The sequence below is a fragment of the Ciconia boyciana genome, chromosome 2, assembly GCF_034638445.1.
Source record: "Ciconia boyciana chromosome 2, ASM3463844v1, whole genome shotgun sequence".
NCBI classification, from domain to species: Eukaryota; Metazoa; Chordata; class Aves; order Ciconiiformes; family Ciconiidae; genus Ciconia; species Ciconia boyciana.
In genome coordinates, this window is record NC_132935.1 from 148,213,830 (window position 1) to 148,232,533 (window position 18,704).

General features: G+C 35.8%; 1 protein-coding gene across 10 annotated transcripts in view; it reads left to right on the top strand.

Annotated features, from left to right (window-relative positions):
- The window catches only part of MLLT10 (MLLT10 histone lysine methyltransferase DOT1L cofactor), a 143,295-nt gene that overhangs the window by 47,601 nt on the left and 76,990 nt on the right, over window positions 1–18,704 (top strand). For 8 of the 10 annotated variants that reach the window (XR_012041216.1, XM_072854427.1, XM_072854426.1 and 5 more), the window contains 3 exons: window positions 2,610–2,713; window positions 5,192–5,285; window positions 7,304–7,399. The exons of 1 other annotated variant lie outside the window; for it this stretch is intronic. Coding sequence is in view for 8 of the 9 variants with exons in the window: in XM_072854427.1 (XP_072710528.1) it covers window positions 2,610–2,713; window positions 5,192–5,285; window positions 7,304–7,399 (294 nt within the window). In the remaining variant the exon portion in view is untranslated. The remainder of the gene's footprint in view (window positions 1–2,609; window positions 2,714–5,191; window positions 5,286–7,303; window positions 7,400–18,704) is intronic. One more of the 10 variants, XM_072854430.1, reaches the window with a different exon arrangement.

Here is an 18,704-nt window from a genome sequence, read left to right on the forward strand (position 1 = left end):
TTCCCAATGAGTTTGGGAGAAGTCTAAGTACTCTCTTCCCTTAAGAGCTCTGAAGAGCAGCGCTGCTGTAGGTGGTGGGACACAGAGAGTTTTACCCTTCCATATTCCAGAGGTTTCAGAGGAGGTGTAGCAATTGCATGGAGTTGCAAATGTGTGGAAGTCTTTGGTTTTCTGCTTTGTGAAAGAAAGATAAAGGTTCTCAGGCTTCTGTAATTGTTTGTGGGTCTAAGAGAAGGTAGAGGTATGAGAAGCTCAGCTTTAGAGAGAACTTACCGTCCATGTTGGAATGGGAAGATGAACCTTCTTTGGCCCCGTTTCATATGAAGATTAGAAAACATATTTTATACTTCCACGGCTATTGTAGGAAGGATAGAAGTTCATTGAGCTTGTTAAAATGGGTAGGCAGTCCACCATGTTGTGTTTAAACTTGTTCGTAATGTAGCTGATCATTTGTTATTTTTCATTCATTTTACTGAAGTAGCTTTAAGGGGTCCTGAAACACAGACCTAAGTATAGTATGTAGTGTTGAAAAACAGGGCATACATTCTTACTAAATGGAATGCTTGTATCTCTCTTCTTTCTGAGCTTCAGTGAGGAAAAAAATGACAGATCTTAAGGCAAAACGCTGAAAAAACAGAACCGTAACTGGAGCTTGAGTTTTATGGGGTCTGTTGAACTCTCTATTTATAGAGGTACCTTACTTTTGAAACTACTTACACTTAATATAGTTACTCAGATGAGGTTGATAAATCATGACCTTGTTTGTTTCTGAAATCTAAATGTGTCAGGTCACAGTACGGAAAGCTAAAAAGCAGCCAGTCTCAAACCCTGTCAAACAACTGAATTATCTGTATGCACTACCTTGATGTACAAAGGGAGCAAGGCAGAGAATTAAGTAGGATTATCCCCTTTCTGATCCTTCAAATGTTAGGATATAGGGTATGATTTTAGGATATATTGGCTATTGGGTTTAATGCTTTTTAAAAGTCTTGTGGAAACTGTACAAGAATGACTCATATACCCTAGAGTCTCACATGTTAACAAAAATGCTTTAGTTAGCTGATGTCTCATGTTAAATGTTGTTCTAAATACCTCTGTTAAAGGCTATTCTGATCTCCAAATTTCACTCATTTTCATGTCTTTCTAAGTAACACTGGTTTTGCATTATATCCTTTTTATTTTTTGTTTCAGTGGTATCTTGGTCCATTTTTCTTAAACTGTATTTTCTACTACCCATGGTTGATGTTCTTTTTATTTATTATTCTACTCGTTCTCTGCGTCACTGAAGGGAGGTTGTGATACAATTACAATAAGTCAGTTACAGTTTAAATGTAGACAGTTTTTTTTGGGGGGTGTGTGTGTCTCTTTTCTCATCTGAGATCTTGTAATGGGATTTTCTACAGAGGTAGCAGTGTGTCATTGATGTTTATTACCTCAGTAAGGTTCTCTTTCATTTAAAAACAGATACTTAACTGCCCCAATGCTGGAGGATACTTTCATTAAGAGTCTTTTCTTAAATTGTTAAATTTTACACATAAACATGTTACGATAGAATCTCTCTAAATGGCATTTCAGTAATTAGGACAGTAAAAAATGGAAAGAGATTTAGTTTTGCCTGATGTTTCTCCCTGAAATGCTGGTGAGAGATTGTAGTGATGTGTAGTATAGTAGTGAGCTTCATACAGCATGTATCCATGTTTATTGGCCATATATTAAAAAAAGAGTATTGAATAGCGAGAAAGATTTTGGATTCTTTTTGTCTTAATTTTTTTTTCTTCCATTTTACTGAGAGTGTTTTTGAAAAGAGTACAAATTGCTCTAGTATCCCAGTAAAACAAGTAAATTGACAGAAATACAATGAAAACATTTTCAGGTACTAGACAGGTGGTTTTCATTTTAGCTTGTTTTTGAGCTTGAAATGGGTTTGATATACTAATTTAAGCTTTGTTTACAGAAGGTTCTTGCTTGATTAGTTTCTAAGATGTTTATGGGGCTGTCCATGTCATGCTGAAATTAAAGCAGAGTTCTGTTAAACACCATATTTAATTAAAGGTAACTGAGCATCATATGAATATCGAAGCATGCTATGAGACTTCTGAAAATTATTTACATCAAATGTACAGATAAAATTTAAAGTTTGCAGTTTTTCTGTATGTAATTTTGTAGCCATATGCATGTATACCATATGGTATCTTGTACCATTAGGCACTCAGTCTAATTTGATGTTTCTGAATGCCACCAATACAGGTAATGTTAAATGAATCCAAAAATGATTACGACCTAGAAGGACATAAACACCAACTTGAAAACAAGGAAAGTCTTAAATGCTATTAACCTTTGGCTGTTTTACTGTTTGGCTAGCTGAATAGCGGTATGGAATTCAAGTAAATTAGTAATTGTACTGCTTTAGCGTTGGTGAAGTCTTTCACAGATCCCAAGAGTCTACCAGGTGATCTCCTTTTGCAAACAAACATAATTAGACTTTTATAAAGAAGTTCTTATTTAAGTTTAGCTGCAAAATCCAGTAGTTCTCATCCTAGAATCTCCTGTGAGTAACACAGAATTTATTTGTATGCTTCTTATCATGTTAAGTATTTTCTCTTTGATAGACATGCTATATTTGTGATGAACAAGGCAGAGAAAGTAAAGCAGCCACTGGTGCTTGTATGACATGTAATAAACATGGATGTCGACAAGCTTTTCATGTAACATGGTAAGTATATTTTGTTATTTAACATCTTTGATGTTCCAGAAAGAATCAATGCACACAATGGAATGATTAAACTCTTTATTTAGTATATTTCTGATTAAAGAAATACAGTAAAGTGGTTTGTGTAGAAATATCTAACTTGATTATACTAGAGTTTACTAACAATATGGCAGTGGAAGCACAATGTCTGATAATACTCCCTTGGATTGTATTAGATGCTGTGTGCTCCTGTGAATAGGGTTTAGTGGTGGTTTTTTTTTTTTTGTCTTCCGTTATTTTTCTTAGATTATATTTTCTAGGATATGGGAATGTGAAGACATTGTTTGTTTACCTGCGAACTGATTTGATGTTTACTTTTGGTAAATCAATGGGAAAAATTATTGAGCTATACATAAAATTGCACTAGATTCACCCCTGCCGGTACAGATTTCCAAACATTTTGGGGATAATTCGCCTCACTGGTTTTATCTAAATGGTACACATCTATCCTGAACTATTCATTTAGGCTTCATGTGTAGCTGCTGTAGAAAAACAGCGTGTCCACTATCTGATTCATTCCACTTTAAGATATTTAGGTTTGCTTGCATTCGGGAGATGCTTATCTCGCTTTATGGACTTCTAAAAGAGGCTGGATAATTAGATTAAACCACATATCAACAGGTAAAAGGAAGCAAAAGGAGTTCCACCCCAAAATTTACAGGCATTATTTGTTTTTTCAAATTCAGCTGAAGCTATTTTGCAATAGATAGATAGCAGATTTACACAGACTGTCTAGCTACATAATCTGTGGATTTACCCCTCTGTTTTATGAGTGCCCCAGTATGCTGCTTCATGACCAGCTCAGTCAGGGAAATGGTATTTGCGCACCTACTTAAATTACTTAAATGTGTTTTCTTCAGTGTAATCAAGTGGTACTTTGAATGTCTTGTGCAGATCTTAAAGGATATAATTCTGTAGTTTAGGCACTGATTTCTTGGCAACCCTTCTTTTTTTTCTTTTAATTACTTGACTATCTGGCAGGTTTTACTCTTTCACAAGCATCTAATTTTTCATTGAATGTGATCAATGTCAAGTTTCTTTTTATGGTGAAAATGGCTTGTGTTCCTCAAAGTGTACATACCATGCAAAGAGGTTACTTACAGATGTGGAAAAAATGTATACATCCAAGTGTTTGCATGAAAAGGTCTCTTTTCTTGAAAGACTTGGATACATACAAGAGTCCTTTTCATCTTTTTTTCTTCCAAAAACCATGTTTTCACTGAATGCCATAAAGAGCATGAGAATTAGGTTCAAAATTAAAATATATATCTTGCCAATTTTTAGAATTTCTTGATTCTAAAAAAACCCAGGCATGCACTATAAAATGATATCTAGGCAGACAGACTATGACTGAGGATATTGAGAGGCTTCTGTAATATTTAAAAAATGGAAGAAAAATGTGAAAACTACAGAAGGCAGAGATCCAGTGTGAGGTGTATCAATTTTGGATTAACAAAACTAATGTCTAAGGAAGAATGAGGTTGAATCCATCTGTTTTTGTCTAGCAAGCTTAGAACGATAAATCTTTGCCTGAAGAGATCGTGTTAAATGTTTTCTGTAGTTGGCATCTGCTGTAGGTGTGCATGTATTTAGGAAGCAGTATTTCTGGATTGTCCAAGAACATAATGTATAAAAGAGGGGAAAGTGATTTGAAAAAGCAATGAAAATAAGCTGCCTTATATATTGTTCTTTCATTTCAATACTCCCGTGCATCATTTTGACTGTAACATTGCATTATTATGCTAATGAAAATGATATGGAAATGAATATTTGGTTTTTCAAAGTGTAAGTTGGTTTTGATAAAGAAAATAAATCAACATTACAAACTGTGAAAAGCAAATTTGATTTGAAGAAAATGTTGTAGAATAAGGTAGTAATTAGCCCAGGCAAGGAAACTTGTAAGTCTTATTCTTTTTAAAAGAAATTAATCTGCCTCAGTCTTTTAAACCAATGAATATGGTTTTATTTATTATGTCATTGAAGTTCTATTTAAAAAAAAAAAAAATTAATGTCATTTTCCTGGCAGAGAAGGATGTATGCAACTTCAGAAGAATTTCTTCTTTGGATCTACAGTATGTTTTTTTTAAAAACTGTTCTTTCCATAGATAATTTTTGGCTTGAATTTGAGCTAAGAATCATTGTAAATTGTTTGGTTTATTTATTTGTGGGAGTAGCTGCATAATAAATGTAGACATTCAAGCTGTAAGCTTGTGTGAGTGGCTTAAAGACTATGAAAAAGGCATCAGGCCAAAGTATAAACCATACCTGTTTTTCACTGGGCTGCAAAGGTCGGTTATGTGCTCGCATGCCATTAGAAGTCACATGTGTGGAGATCTCTTCTGTTAAATGCAGATATAAGTATCCGGATGTTATCAGCTGTGATACTGTGATACAAGTGGATGTAAAATTGCTTTTCCTGAATGTTGTTTGGTTTATTTTTAGTGCACAATTTGCAGGACTTCTTTGTGAAGAAGAAGGCAATGGTGCAGATAACGTCCAATACTGTGGCTACTGTAAATACCATTTTAGTAAACTGGTATGTATTTGTTAAATTCTATAAATAAACATCACTGACTTATTGTTTCACTCTGAATTGCTATTAACACTAGAAAGAATATTTTCACGTAGCTCAGAAAGTAGATTTTATTTCATTAAAACAATGTTTTAATCACAGTTACAGAAGTACTAACTAAAATGTTTTTATAAGTGGTTACTTTCTAGATATGTGGGTTTTTCGCCTCTGCCAGAAATAGCATGCATATTTAGTGTTTTTTTCATTAAGTTCCTATAGTGTTTTCTTTTGCTATTTGATTAGTTGGCTTCTAGGAATTTAGTGCATTTCGGAATAATCTAGAAAATATTACTTGTTATCCTGTATATTAGAGAATAAAGAAGCCTTCAGTTTCGTTCTGCTTCTGTTATTCCCTTTTTAAAAAAAAAAAAAAAAAAAAAAAGTGTTTTTCCTTTTGTTCTATCTCTCACCGTGTAGCCAGTGGATATTCCCTGTCTATAAGTTCTCTGAAACATAACCTCAAGGAAGTGACTTGAGGTTTGATTTTTAAAAAACAAGCAAGCAAACAAAAACCTTTGAAATTTCTCAGTTATTTCAGTAGGTTTTGGATCAGACCTCTGGAGTCTTTCCTGTCACTTCTTACCAGTTTGACAGTTCCAGATATCTGTTTCTGTGTACATGTGTGAGTGTGTGGACTTGAAGGACTTACGTTTGAAAAATGTTATTTATGAATATTGAATTATGAAAATTAAAGACTTAAGTTCAGATACTGCTGTAAGTATAGTGAAACTTGCTGATTACTTGTTTTCACTGCTAAAAAAGGTGAATACTTGGGTGACTTTTGAATAGGTTGCAATGAGGTAAAAACACAGGGCCAATGAACCATTTTAGCTTTCTAGAAGATAAGCATGGTGAGGTTAGCTCTATGCTCTTGTGACTATTGATGAGTTTGCTTCATAATGAAGATAAGTCAGGGCTTTCTAGGCCTTTACTAAGCTAAGATTTTTTTTTTTTAATTATTATTATTATCTTGAGGTAAGTATACAGAAAGAACAAAAATGGTCTATTACTTAGCAGTGAAGGCAAGCTCTTACACTACTATGCATTTGATTTGAATGTTCCAGTGCTGCTATGATTGAGAACATGTATGTTTGTTTAAAAAGCAAGTTTAATGATAAAGACATAACTCCATATTTGACATGTAATTAGTTAGCTTTCCATTGCAAAACTATGGTGGTAAGAAAGTAAAGACTGGCAAGATTGTTCAAGTGTTTTAGCGTTTCTTTAGGATTATTGTGGCTGTTGATGCCTGGTAAATACAGGTGTTTAGTATTTACTACTGAAGATAGTGGGTGGCATATATCTACTATACCACTGAAAACTTTGGTTGGTAAAGCACTGACCTGAAGTGTCTTTATAATGCTATCTCAGTTATGATAAAATAGCAAACATTTTGAACACTGGCCTAGCGTAAAGTATTTGCAGTCCCAGACTAGGCTCTCAAACATTACAGAAATACAGGCAATTACGTCTGCCGCTTGTAAATGCATACATGACCATAGTATTCTGTATGCTATTTTTTAAACCATTTTAATGAAAATATTGCAGACAGGCCACTTGAATAATAAATCATGAAGCCATAAAGCAGCCACCTCACAATGCATTTCAAGCATGTGGCAGTGCTAGCACTGTGGCTTCATGTGATACTCATTTGAGCAGCATCTTTTCTGTTTTATGTTATGAAAACTTGAAAATGTGTCTAGGATCTTCTGACCTTTAGGAAGTGGCATATCTCATTTCTTTGTGGAAAGCATATCTTGCAAATTCATGGGAGGTGTAAAAGTTGATACAAGGATAGGCTTTTTTCCTGGTATACATTGGTTAGTCTTGTTAATTAGTGTTAGTAATTTGTCAGTTTTTCAGTAACTGAAGTTTTTTTTTTCTTCAAGCAGTAAGGCATCTTATCAGTTGAAATGCTTTATACTTTTTATTTATTTAAATGGTTCCTTTTCTCTATCCATAAATATATTTTCTCTTTTTAGAAAAAGAGCAAACGGGGATCTAATAGGTCATATGATCAAAGTTTAAGTGATTCTTCCTCTCACTCTCAGGATAAACATCATGAGAAGGAGAAAAAAGTAAGTGGATTTGTCGTTGCTAATTATGTGGCACATCTGCTTAATAGTAGAACTTTCTGATAAATTTAATTTTTGCTGAAAAGCATGAAGGAAATCTTGTTCCTGAAGCACTGAATAATAAATAACACAGGTGATAAACTAGAGGTACTAGGGTCCAATGAGGAAACATCTTCAGGTGTGTTTGTACATGCACCTTCCCATTCCTGTTTATCATCAGTTTTGGGATATGCACTGAAGCATATCCGTTGGGAAGGCTGTTTCCATGCAGTTTCCCTTGCTTTAATTTTCCATTAGAGATTTTTTTTGTGTAACCTTTGTGACTAGGTGAGAAAGAAAAACCATTAGGCATTTTAGCAAGTGTGCTGATAAACAGGTGCATCTAACTTTTAATGTTTTAACCTGTTACATCTTTTTCTCCTCATCCAACAACTGACATCTCTTGTTGACACATTTTACTGGTACCAGTGGTCAAGCCCACTGTGATGGCAAAATACCTTGTCATTCAGCTGGGAATCCTCCTGTGAGGGTACAAAGAACATAACTGACTGATGATTTCTATCGTTGGTGTATTCTTTTAGCAATTTAACCTTACATATTTTTTTAAAATAATTTTAAATTTATAATGATTATTACTTTACGTTTTTATTACTGCTAGATTGATAGTTGTCTATGGGAAATTTGTCATCTAAATTCAACACAGGGTGATAATGCAGTTGCACAATAATGCAAATTTGCTTTGGCTCTTCTTTAGCCCTCTAAGAATACATGCAAAACTGCTCACCTGCACGCATCCTGTACAACTAGCCTAATAGACTTTTTTGTGGGTGTGGGTAGACTTAGTTTTGCATTATGCAAAATCATTATATAGAAATTGAAATCAAATAATATATTGACCAAATGTGTGTTATATGGAGGAGCTATATTTATAGTGACAGGAAACTGAATAACAAACGTCAGTCTTCAGACCCTTAGTCTCCTTAATATTTGATTTGGTTTTTAAGCTCACTTCCACTTTGGATGGATGTTGATCTCCATTGTTCTTGAGTAATCTTCTAAAAAGTGTCTTTCAGTCTGGTTAGTGGTGTAGGTGAATAGTTCCATCTTCATCTGGTAATGCAGAAGAGAGTGTGCGTTGCAATGTGGTTGTATCTCTAAATTTATGACTAAAAAACCAAAATTACGGGTTTTTGGCAGATCTCTTTTCTTAGTAACACATTGGTAGAAAAAATATATCTTGAATTACAGACTACAGAACTACCTTCAAGGTAAAACCTTACCAATATTTGCCATATTTTTTTCTTAGTTTGCTTATTTTTTCACCACTAGCTTATTTCAGGTCATGTTTTGTCAAAATACATGCATAGATTTTTACTCACATTGACAAAACTTTGAAGTTGAATTTGAAGAAACTTTGAGGTGTGAGCATGAGGCTCGGTTTCAGTTTTGTATGTCTGAGCAGTGCAAAAACCTGTTGTGGTGGGTTTTTTTCTTTTTTTTATTTCTTTTTTTTTTTAAGTGACTTTGACTGGAGATACTATGCTTCTTCAGGTCATAATACCTGTAAAATCTTCAGGGAATACTTGGAGGGACTTTCTAACAGAGTGTGTTCAGGCAATGTATCGGCTATATTTTCTGCTAGCTGCTCAACTTCTGCTCTGGAAGTGTTTTGATGTGGTGGTTCTAGAAATAGTACGTGGTGGCTTGCCTTTGCAAGTCCTGGCCTTTTTCTGTGACTTGAAGTTTGGTAGAAATAGGATCTTAAAGTTTCTTCTACCTTTCATGAACTGAAACATGATAATCCAGAAGATCTCATTATCTGTAATACCAAGTGAAGCAATGCAGTTTGAAGAACTAACCTGCTATTTGACATTCAGAGGTTCTCATGGCACGTTACAGCATGTTCACTTATCAAGTTTACTTTGCTTTATATGTTGTATAATAATAAAACACTCTTCTAGTTAAAACCACCAAGTGGTAAAAACAGTTGCAGTTTCCTAAAGCTGTTAATCAGCTAGCTTTTTGTGCCTACAGATGTTTTGTTTGGTGTTTTTAATCTTACATGTTCTGTAGTTAAAGAATGACCTGTGCTTTGCAAAATACTAATCTTCAGTCAATGAACCATATGTGGTATGGAGGCTTATTCTCTTGGTAAATTTCATTACCTTCTGCATGTGATATCTTATATAGTATATCAAATATACAGTGTATCTTGGAGGAGTAGGGTCATTTTTAGGGTGACTTTCTGTATTTTCCTCTTCTGTAAATCCATTTGGAATCTAGATTGTTGTCATGTTACAGTAAATATGTATATCTTTCTCCCCAGATACAGTGGTGTCTCCCCCTCCCAGTAAGGGCACTCTAGTTTCTACTTTATCTTTCATCTTTGTTCTTTGGAAATTTGGATAATCTGATCTTTAGGCATCCTTAAAGCTTTCCCTTTTGCCAAGCAGAGGTCATACGGGTTGAGGACTGGAAGCATTTTTATTGCTCAGACCTCAAAAGCTACCCAATTGCATATAAAGTACTACTCTGAATAAGAAGAGGTTGGTCTGAAAATGTTGATAGGGATAGCTGTCATTTTTGTAAACAGGCACTGAGTTGAAAGCACATGTTTTTCTTTATAATATGTATTTAGTCTCCTCTGGGCACTGTGCTTAACAAAATTGATAGAAAATATATAAGGGTATAATAATTAAAACAAACCAACCAACCTTTGGTATGATTTAATTTTAATGAGGAATTTGAAGCTACAGAATAAATAGCTTAGTTATAGTCTGATTACTGCTGCACTAAGTATTGTTAGTTTCTGTGGCAGAGATGTTATTTAGAAATTATTGGAGACAAGGCTGTGTGCCTCGTAAGTAGGGTTGGTAGTATGTTCCTTGACATCCTGCTATAATATCCCTTTTTTCAGGGCCCAGGTGTTTACCTCAAGCTTTTTGGGGAAAAACTTAGGCCACCATGAGGCTATGGAAGAATACCTTGCTTTGCTAATGTCCCTGGCAGCCTTATCTTTGGAAGGGACTAAAGAAGGAACTAAACATGTCTGGGGTTGACCTTTGTGTAAAGGAAGTGTTTCTTGCCACTTACATGAAAATTAGGCAAGCTTACTAGCATTATATGTTTGTGACTTCTGAAAACTGTGAATTTACTACACAGTAAGTAACTACTGTATAGCAGCTGACTTACACAAATTCCTTTTCTACTCGAAGTGCTTTGTTCTGGACTGAGCAGGAAGGGGAAATTTAAAACTCTTTGCTATCATGGCTCATATGATGCAAAATAAACAAAAATGGGCTTGTGACTGAAGACTGCAAATGTGTAAGAAGTGGTGACTGAAGAGGCAAAAAGAACAAAATAGTGACAAGGAGCCCCAGGGCACTATTACAAAAGTTGCAGGGTGTTAGTCTGAGGAGAACCTAAAATGCAGGAACAAGGACAAGTGTTCTAAACACTGAGCTGTTGGCTAAAGGGAATTCATTATGGGCATCTTCTTGCTGCTTGTCCTGTTCTTGAAGAAACATTATATCTTCTCTGATTTTGAGGGGAGAAACTTGAACATCTAAGAAGAGTTTGAGGCAGTGTGTGACATTCAGCGTGTTCCACTGTAGCTGTGAGTTTGGTTGTTAGGCCCATGGGAAGGGAAAGTTTAACACACACCTCTACTCATTGAAAGTTTCCATAGGCTAGCAGTGTGTTGATTTGTGAACTGCATTCTGAACTGCCCAGACTTTCCCAGTATGTTGTGAAGCCCTACATTCATATGTCAGGGCTATGAATTTCATTTGGGAGAAAGACACTTGATGCTTTTTAATGTATTTTAATGCTCTGTGTGGGCTGTTACAAATCAAGTCCTAAACACTCGGATCAAGTGCTCATTATGTATTCCTCACTATCTGAATAACCGACTGTGAAAAGATAAAATTGTTCTGCCGTGCATCGCATAAGATTCTGTGGCAAAGACAGGAACAGACTGCAGTTCTTTGGGTTACCATTCAGCTGCATAAGCAATGGTTTCCCTTTTTTCCTCTTACAGAAAAAAAAAAAATCTGATTAAGTCCTGAAGAGTCAATTTATAGTACTGTATAAAGCAGAGTGTTACAAAGGCAATTCTAATTATGTCATTCCTCTGTTAATTGCCTCATTTCATAAACTTAATGATCTTACTTGAACATTGGGGTTTTTGTGTAACTTTTTAGGGAAAAGATCACCAGACTCATCTCAGTAATGCAGTATCCCACTGCATTTTTATTAATTTTTAAAGTTTTTGTTAATCAGTTTAATAGATTTGACTGTTTAATACTCTCAACTGTTCTTGATGTATGAAGCAAAATTGTAAGACTGCTAAAGATAACTAGAAGAAAAGTGTTTTGCAACCACTTTGAAATTACTTCAATTTTAATTACTGAAGTAATGCTAGATAAATATTATTCAAATAAGAATTGTGTGGTGTGGATGCAAATGGTGATGCTTATCCATGTTGACTTCTTCCAAATTCTGTTCAGTCAGAGGGAAAGAAGAATGCCTCTAAAACACCTCTAAAAACTGGTCAATAAGTATATGCTGTATGTAGCTCAGTTTATAGATGGTCTTTAATATCTATCTATGAGCTGCATAACCTGGTTCCTGCTTCCTGGGTTTTTGTGTGGGTTCCCTGGTGTTCAAAAAGGGGTGACTTCATGCTGCAGTCTTTACTTTTGGTACCGGCAAATAGTATTTCTGTTTCTGGGCACCTGTTCTTTACTGACTTTGTAGGAGTGTGATTTTTTTCTTTTTTAACATACCTCTTCATGTCAAATTGTTTTGAAAGTCTCGTTACTTGGAAGGACTGACAGAGTGTGACTGTATAAACAAAATTTCATTAGAAAGCTCCTCTATCTGAGTATATTCAGTAATATATATCTTTAAAGTCTGCAGGGTTAAGAGCAAAGGTGGCATCTTGTTTGATTTGTTGCCTGCTGAAGTTCTGTGTTAACTTGTGCTATATTCTGTGTCAGCCTGATAATCAACTGCATGTAATCTACTGGAACTGGCACCAGCTGGTATAGATGGCACAGCAGAAAGATCTCTTGTGGAGGTCAGGAAGAACTATATAAGCAGATAAGCTTGTTTTTATTTAAATTTTCTCTCCTTTAGTAAGAGGAAAAGTAGGAACTTATGTTTCAATTGTCATGCTTATCATGGAATTACTGATTTGACTACCTCATATTTTTTAACCTTAAAGTAACACGTCCTATATATTATGGGAAAAAAAGCAATGCTTTTAGTGTACCTTAGCACAACAAACACCTCATAATAGCATTAAGCTTGACACCTGGGATTGGTTAATTATTGTAAAGTCAAAATTACAAACGCCACCTCAGGTATACCTAAAAACTACTCTTTAAGATGTAGAATTTTGTTGCAGGCTGCATTAGCTGCAGCTGTCCCTTTACCTTTAAAGTACACATTTTAGTCTTCTGCTTTTCACTGAAAGAAAATTTGCTCGTTTTGGCTGGGATAGAGTTAATTTTCTTTATAGTAGCTAGTATGGGGCTATGTTTTGCATTTGTGCTGAAAACAGTGTTGATAATACAGAGATGTTTTAGTTGTTGCGAAGTAATGTTTGCACGAGCCAAAGGCTTTTCAGCTTCCCATGCTCTGCCAGGCTCACGGGAAGTTGGGAGGGAGCATGGTCAGGGTAGCCAACCCAAACTGGCCAAAGAGCTATTCCATACCATATGACGTCATGCTCAGTATATAAAGCTGGGGAAGAAGAAGGAAGGGGGGGACATTTGGAATGATGGCGTTTGTCTTCCCAAGTAACCTTTACGTGTGATGGAGCCCTGCTTTCCTGGAGATGGCTGAACACCTGCCTGCCCATGGGAAGGAGTGAATGAATTCCTTGTTTTGCTTTGCTTGTGTGCGTGGCTTTTGCTTTCCCTATTAAACTGTCTTCATCTCAACCCACGAGTTTTCTCACTTTTGCCCTTCCGATTCTCTCCCCCATCCCACTGTGGGGGAGTGAGCGAGGGGCTGTGTGGTGCTTAGTTGCTGGTTGGGGTTAAACCACAACAGAAAACAAACTCAAAACCTGACCCCTGCAGAACCTGTGCATGAAATAATAGCGATTAGTAGCAGTGACAATTGTCTCTGTAGACTGTAACACTGAAATTCTACAGGTGGCAAAATCCTCAAACATGTACCTGAAGAAATTCTTTATTTGTTTCTTTCATGGAGCTACTACTTCACAGTGGTTTTTATAGGTGTCTCTAGAGCAATACTGGGAGAATCAGAATTTTGAGTAGATCTCTACCTTAGTAAGTTCTTACTGTGCTCATCAAACAAGAGGTGTATTTTTTCTAAAGAAAAATCACTTTGTTAGTCTGGATGTCTTAGTCTGCAGGGATCAATCAAAGACTTTCTGTTTCATTGAAAAATTGCTATGATATACTTGATGTATTATTACGTGTTACTCTTATTTATTTGTGCTGTTATTACATATTACTTACTGCTGTTTTATCAATAGCTTCACAAAATTTTAAGAAAAGAGGTTTTGTCCAATTATGATTGTGATCTTTCTACAACTTCAGTGTATTGTAGCATCATTTACTTAACTCCTCAATGTTTGTGGTCTGCCACACTATAAGATAGAGGAGAGTAACTTTTGAATAATTGGGTTAAAAAGTAAGCTGAACTTCGAAGAAATGTGAACATTTCTTGCTTGAGAAAATTATGCAATGTTGTTTGTCTTAATTAGAAAACTAAATGACACCTGAACATTAAAAATAGGTAATTAAGGTTACTGCCTAATTTTTGTTTCTGTTTGAGCAATGTCTCTTCCTGTACTTCAATTCTGTAGCTGTAACTGTGAGATGTGAAGTAGAAGCAAAAGGTGCTTTAAGATATTCCTTTTTCCTTGCTTTGGAGCCTAGATTAATACAAGATTATTAGTACTTTATGTTGACCTTGTAACAGTTTCTAGAAGGTAATCTTGATACTTTTTTATAAAGTTTTATATATATGCTGTTCACCAGGTACAATGTTGTGTGTGCTGGTAGACCATATGCAGTTAAAGGTGACCTGCAATGTTAAGCTGAGCCAGGAAAATTAAACGTATTCTTTTTGCCTGCCATTCTATTTGCCTATTTCTTGACATATATTTGATGGGTATCTTTAAGTTACCTTGCAGTACGTGGGGCATTTTATAGTATGTAACATAATACATATTTTAAAGTTTTAAATACCTGCAATTTTTATGAGAATAAATGGAGGTGAGCATGGACAATAAATAGTTGCCTTGATTTAGTTAGTCTTGCACCATTTTTGAAGTTATAAAGTGCTACTTAAGTGTTTAGCACTGAGTATCCATCACTAACCATTAATATTAAACTGTGTATGTAACATAAAAAGCGTATTTTAATGTTAAATATCAAAAGAAGAGTAGCTTATTCTGAATAAGAGTTGTTGTGCATTAGTCTTGCACCTGAGAAAAGCTTTGGCTGGCATTTTTATCATCAATTCTTGAGTCTTTTTACCATTGACGGTTAAAATTCTGACCATTATCCCTGTATTGAAGTGAGGCTTTTGAGTCTTTAAGTAATTGTATCAAGGATTTGTACTTAAGAACAAGTTTCGTGCTTAGAGCTGAATGCGTATGTATTTGAATAACGCTGACAGTAGTGTTCCACCTCTCCCTATAAACTATGCTATACTTATATCCTTTTATTACTGTGACTGCAGCAATGCTGCTACTGCATTTAATTTTCCTGCTGTGGTTTATACTGTATAAAATGATAGATGAATGCCTGAGCTAGGGCTGTTCTCGTCAAAACAAGATAAATTAGGATTTGAATTTGAAACTTGTGGACCGTGGGCATCTTTCATTCTGGAATTGTTATGGTTATATTACTAATAGCTACTAGTCACAAATAAGAGGCCAAGCAGGTCTTGTACTGGGGATTAGCAAGAACTATGCACAGCTTTCTATTAAAGATGTTAGTTGTGATGGTGACAGCTCTGGATCTGCAGGCTTCAGTGACGGAAAGATAGTGCAGAAAATCCATAAATGACAAAAGCACCAATCTGAGTACTCTGTGCTATTAGAACAGTCTGATATGTTGGAATGATTTGAGGGAGTCAAAAACAGCGGCTGAAATATTAGTGATTTAGACATTCAGATGATTTTGGTTACAAGAATTACTAAGGAAAATAGATTTGAAAATGTTGTTAAGGTTTGAAAACTTGGGACAACCAAAGGTAGTGGGGGGGTTATGATTTTTGTAATAGAGAAGGGGATAAGAATAGAATACTTAAAGGTCAGCCCAAGCAGTTTTGTCTGAAGGGCTGAGCACTGGTGCGTGCTGATAGTGTGCATGTGTTTTAATTATTTCAAGATAGCAGTTAGTCTCCTCTTCCCTAGGCAGGTGAGCTCTTGCTCCTCCTTTCTGCATCTGCCTCCTCTTGTCCCTGTTACCGTCCGTCTCTCATGCTGCTTCACTGAACTAACCTAGCTCACTAAAACAGCGGAAAACTATCCGCTTTGTTTTTTGTTGCTGCTGTTTTAGCAGTTTGAATTGGCACACAGAAGGTCTGACAGGCTAAGCAGTGTGGGAAAAGTGAGAGAGGGGTCAGGAAACTCCCCCCCCCCTCCCCCCTGTAACAGTGAACTGTTAAATGCTGAACTTCAGAATGTGGTTTAATTAAATGAAATACTGTGGAAAACTCTTTGGAGAAGGCTGTGCATTCCTGAGACAAAAAATGAATTGCAAAAAAGTGTAAATACGTTGAACAAGTTAAACGATACTTCCATGTGGAAATGTTATGAATTAATAATGCATTTAGAGAAAAGCTGAACTCATCCATTCCGTCTGTACTGAAAAAGTTAACATTCACTTGCATTATTTGGTCTTCCCAGGCATTGAGGTCCAAACTGTGGAAAGACAGATTTGATAACATTTATTCTGTTGGTAACAGATCAGAGCTAAGATAAAATTATACATGTATCCTTAATTTGATATTTCGATGAGATGATATTTTCATTTAGTAGTCTGATAAATGTTTCCACTAAAAGTACGTTAAAGAAAGTGAATGAGCAAGTGCTGATCTTTAGAGGGATCCAACAAGTATATAAGCTAAAAAAACCGAAGACTTGGAACCGAACTGTATTTGTGAAATCATATTATGTAATAATTTTGTAGATTGAATCTTTGTGGAAGAAATAGAAGCAATCAAAATGTGCTTTTTTCCCTTCTCCACCCCCCTACCCCACAAGAGGGCAATGTACAGAAAGTGCTATAGAATTCCAGAAATCTTGCACCATATTTGTTTTCTTATCTTGCAGCATGTAGCTATTGGAATTAAGAAGGGTTTGGAATTTGGAATTTCCGTATTGGAGTTGAGACATAATTTTTTAGATAAGAAACAAAAGCCAAAAATGAGATCCCTAGTGATAAATAAAGCTTTCTGATTAATCATGACATATGAACTCTAGGTATTTTGTATTGGTATTTAGCTACATCATAAATCAGGGCTCTTCAAGTTCTAGGATGAATAATGTTACAGCTGCTTACCCAATGGCTGCATGGCAATTGTGCCTTGTTTTTCTTACAGTAAGAAAGGTTTCATGAGCTGCCTGAATCTGGTCTGTTGAGCTACCCTGTTTGTGAACCGAGACTGAAGTTTGCTTTGTCAATTTTGTAGTTGGCCCTGTATTTTTTAATGTGTTCTTCCTTGGAATGTTTCTTCTGCTAAATCCTGTTTTTACAGAATATAGCATTGGATTTATCAGCTCTGAAACTATCTTAATATACAGGTGTTTGGAACATTTGAACTTGTGCTTATGAATCTTTAAAAAATTTAAGTCTGAATATATAAATGGGATACATGGGTTCTGCCTGCCCTCATGGCTCCCTTAGCTTTCACTTACTAGCAATATTGTTTTCAGTCCTCGTTAAGAGTAATATCTGCCATTTTTTTTCCTTACAGTAAAGCTTGTAAAAGGTCAGACATTTTATATCATTACCTCCCCTAGAATGGTGGGTTTCCGTGTGTCTTTCGGGATGGATGTTTATCTTAGTGAGCTGCTGCTATGTTGGTTTTTTTTTTTTTTTTTTGGAGCTGTGGCTGGTTGGAGGAGGTCTTACAAAAGCAAAGCATGCAGTGAGTTGTCTGTGAAGGGCCAACTGTTAGTTCTTTTTCTGGCAGTAGGGAAGATGGCTAGTTTGTGTGTCCTTTGAGACAGTCTTGACTGAAAGCTGTCATATTTGTTAAATATTGTGGGAAGTCATGTCCCTCTGTTACTCCTTTTCTGGATCCAAAAGTGAGTATTTCAGAACTCTTATTATGCTTTGTATGCATCCTTATGGTGAGAAGAGGGTGCATCTGCAAGGAGTCATGTTGTGGGAGCTAAGTCTCTTCATCTCAGCAGGTTGTTGCTGAAATTTTTATTCTTATCAGTGTAAAACCTGGGCATTCCTTTCAAAGGTTTTTCTGCAGTGAAATTTTCTCCACTTCTTTGATATTATTTGCATCTGGAGTCAGTTCACGTTCAGAAGTAGGACTTCTGAACTTTCCTTAGGGGAAAAAAAAAGAAAATAAAAAGAAAAAAAGAGGAGAAATTATCTGTCAGAGGACATATAACCTAAAAGCAGGAGGGAATATAGAGTTAAGGACAGCAGATGTCCTGTAGATGAGATATTTGTATGCAAAAGGCCTTAGGGTGGGGTACCCCTCCAGTGGCCTTGAGTGGTAAGCTGTAACCTTGGTAAACTGTCCTGACGAACTTTGTGTTGATGTTTTGGATCTGGGAGAGGAATTTGATGTGGTTGCTGATGATTCACTTTACAGAACCTAAAGCGTACTCTTCCCAGGCTCTTAGTCGTTTATGCCCCCTCCCTTCCCCCTATTTCTTCTATCCCTGTGTTTCTTCTTGACACATCCTTTTCTGTTGAGACTACTATCAAAGTGATTTCAGTACATTACAGAATGTAATTGGAAGTCCTCCTGACTGTTCCTTTGATCAGAATTCTGTGTTTCTTTGCCTTTCAGACAAAATTAACACTGGAAGTAAAAACACTAGAAAGTCAACAGAAAAGACTAAAACATGTTCATTTAAACATTTCCTATTGTTTACTGATACTGCTGTGAAGTTTCATCGTAAAGCATATTAAAGTCATTGCCTCTTGGCTCCGAAATTATAAATGAAAAAATTTCTTGAGGCTGATTAGCCTCAGGCAGTGGCTTAGACTTCCATTTCATAACTTCCTTCTTGAGGCTTGTTTGGGGTTCAGTGAAATTGTTACTTTATCGAAACATGTACACTGGT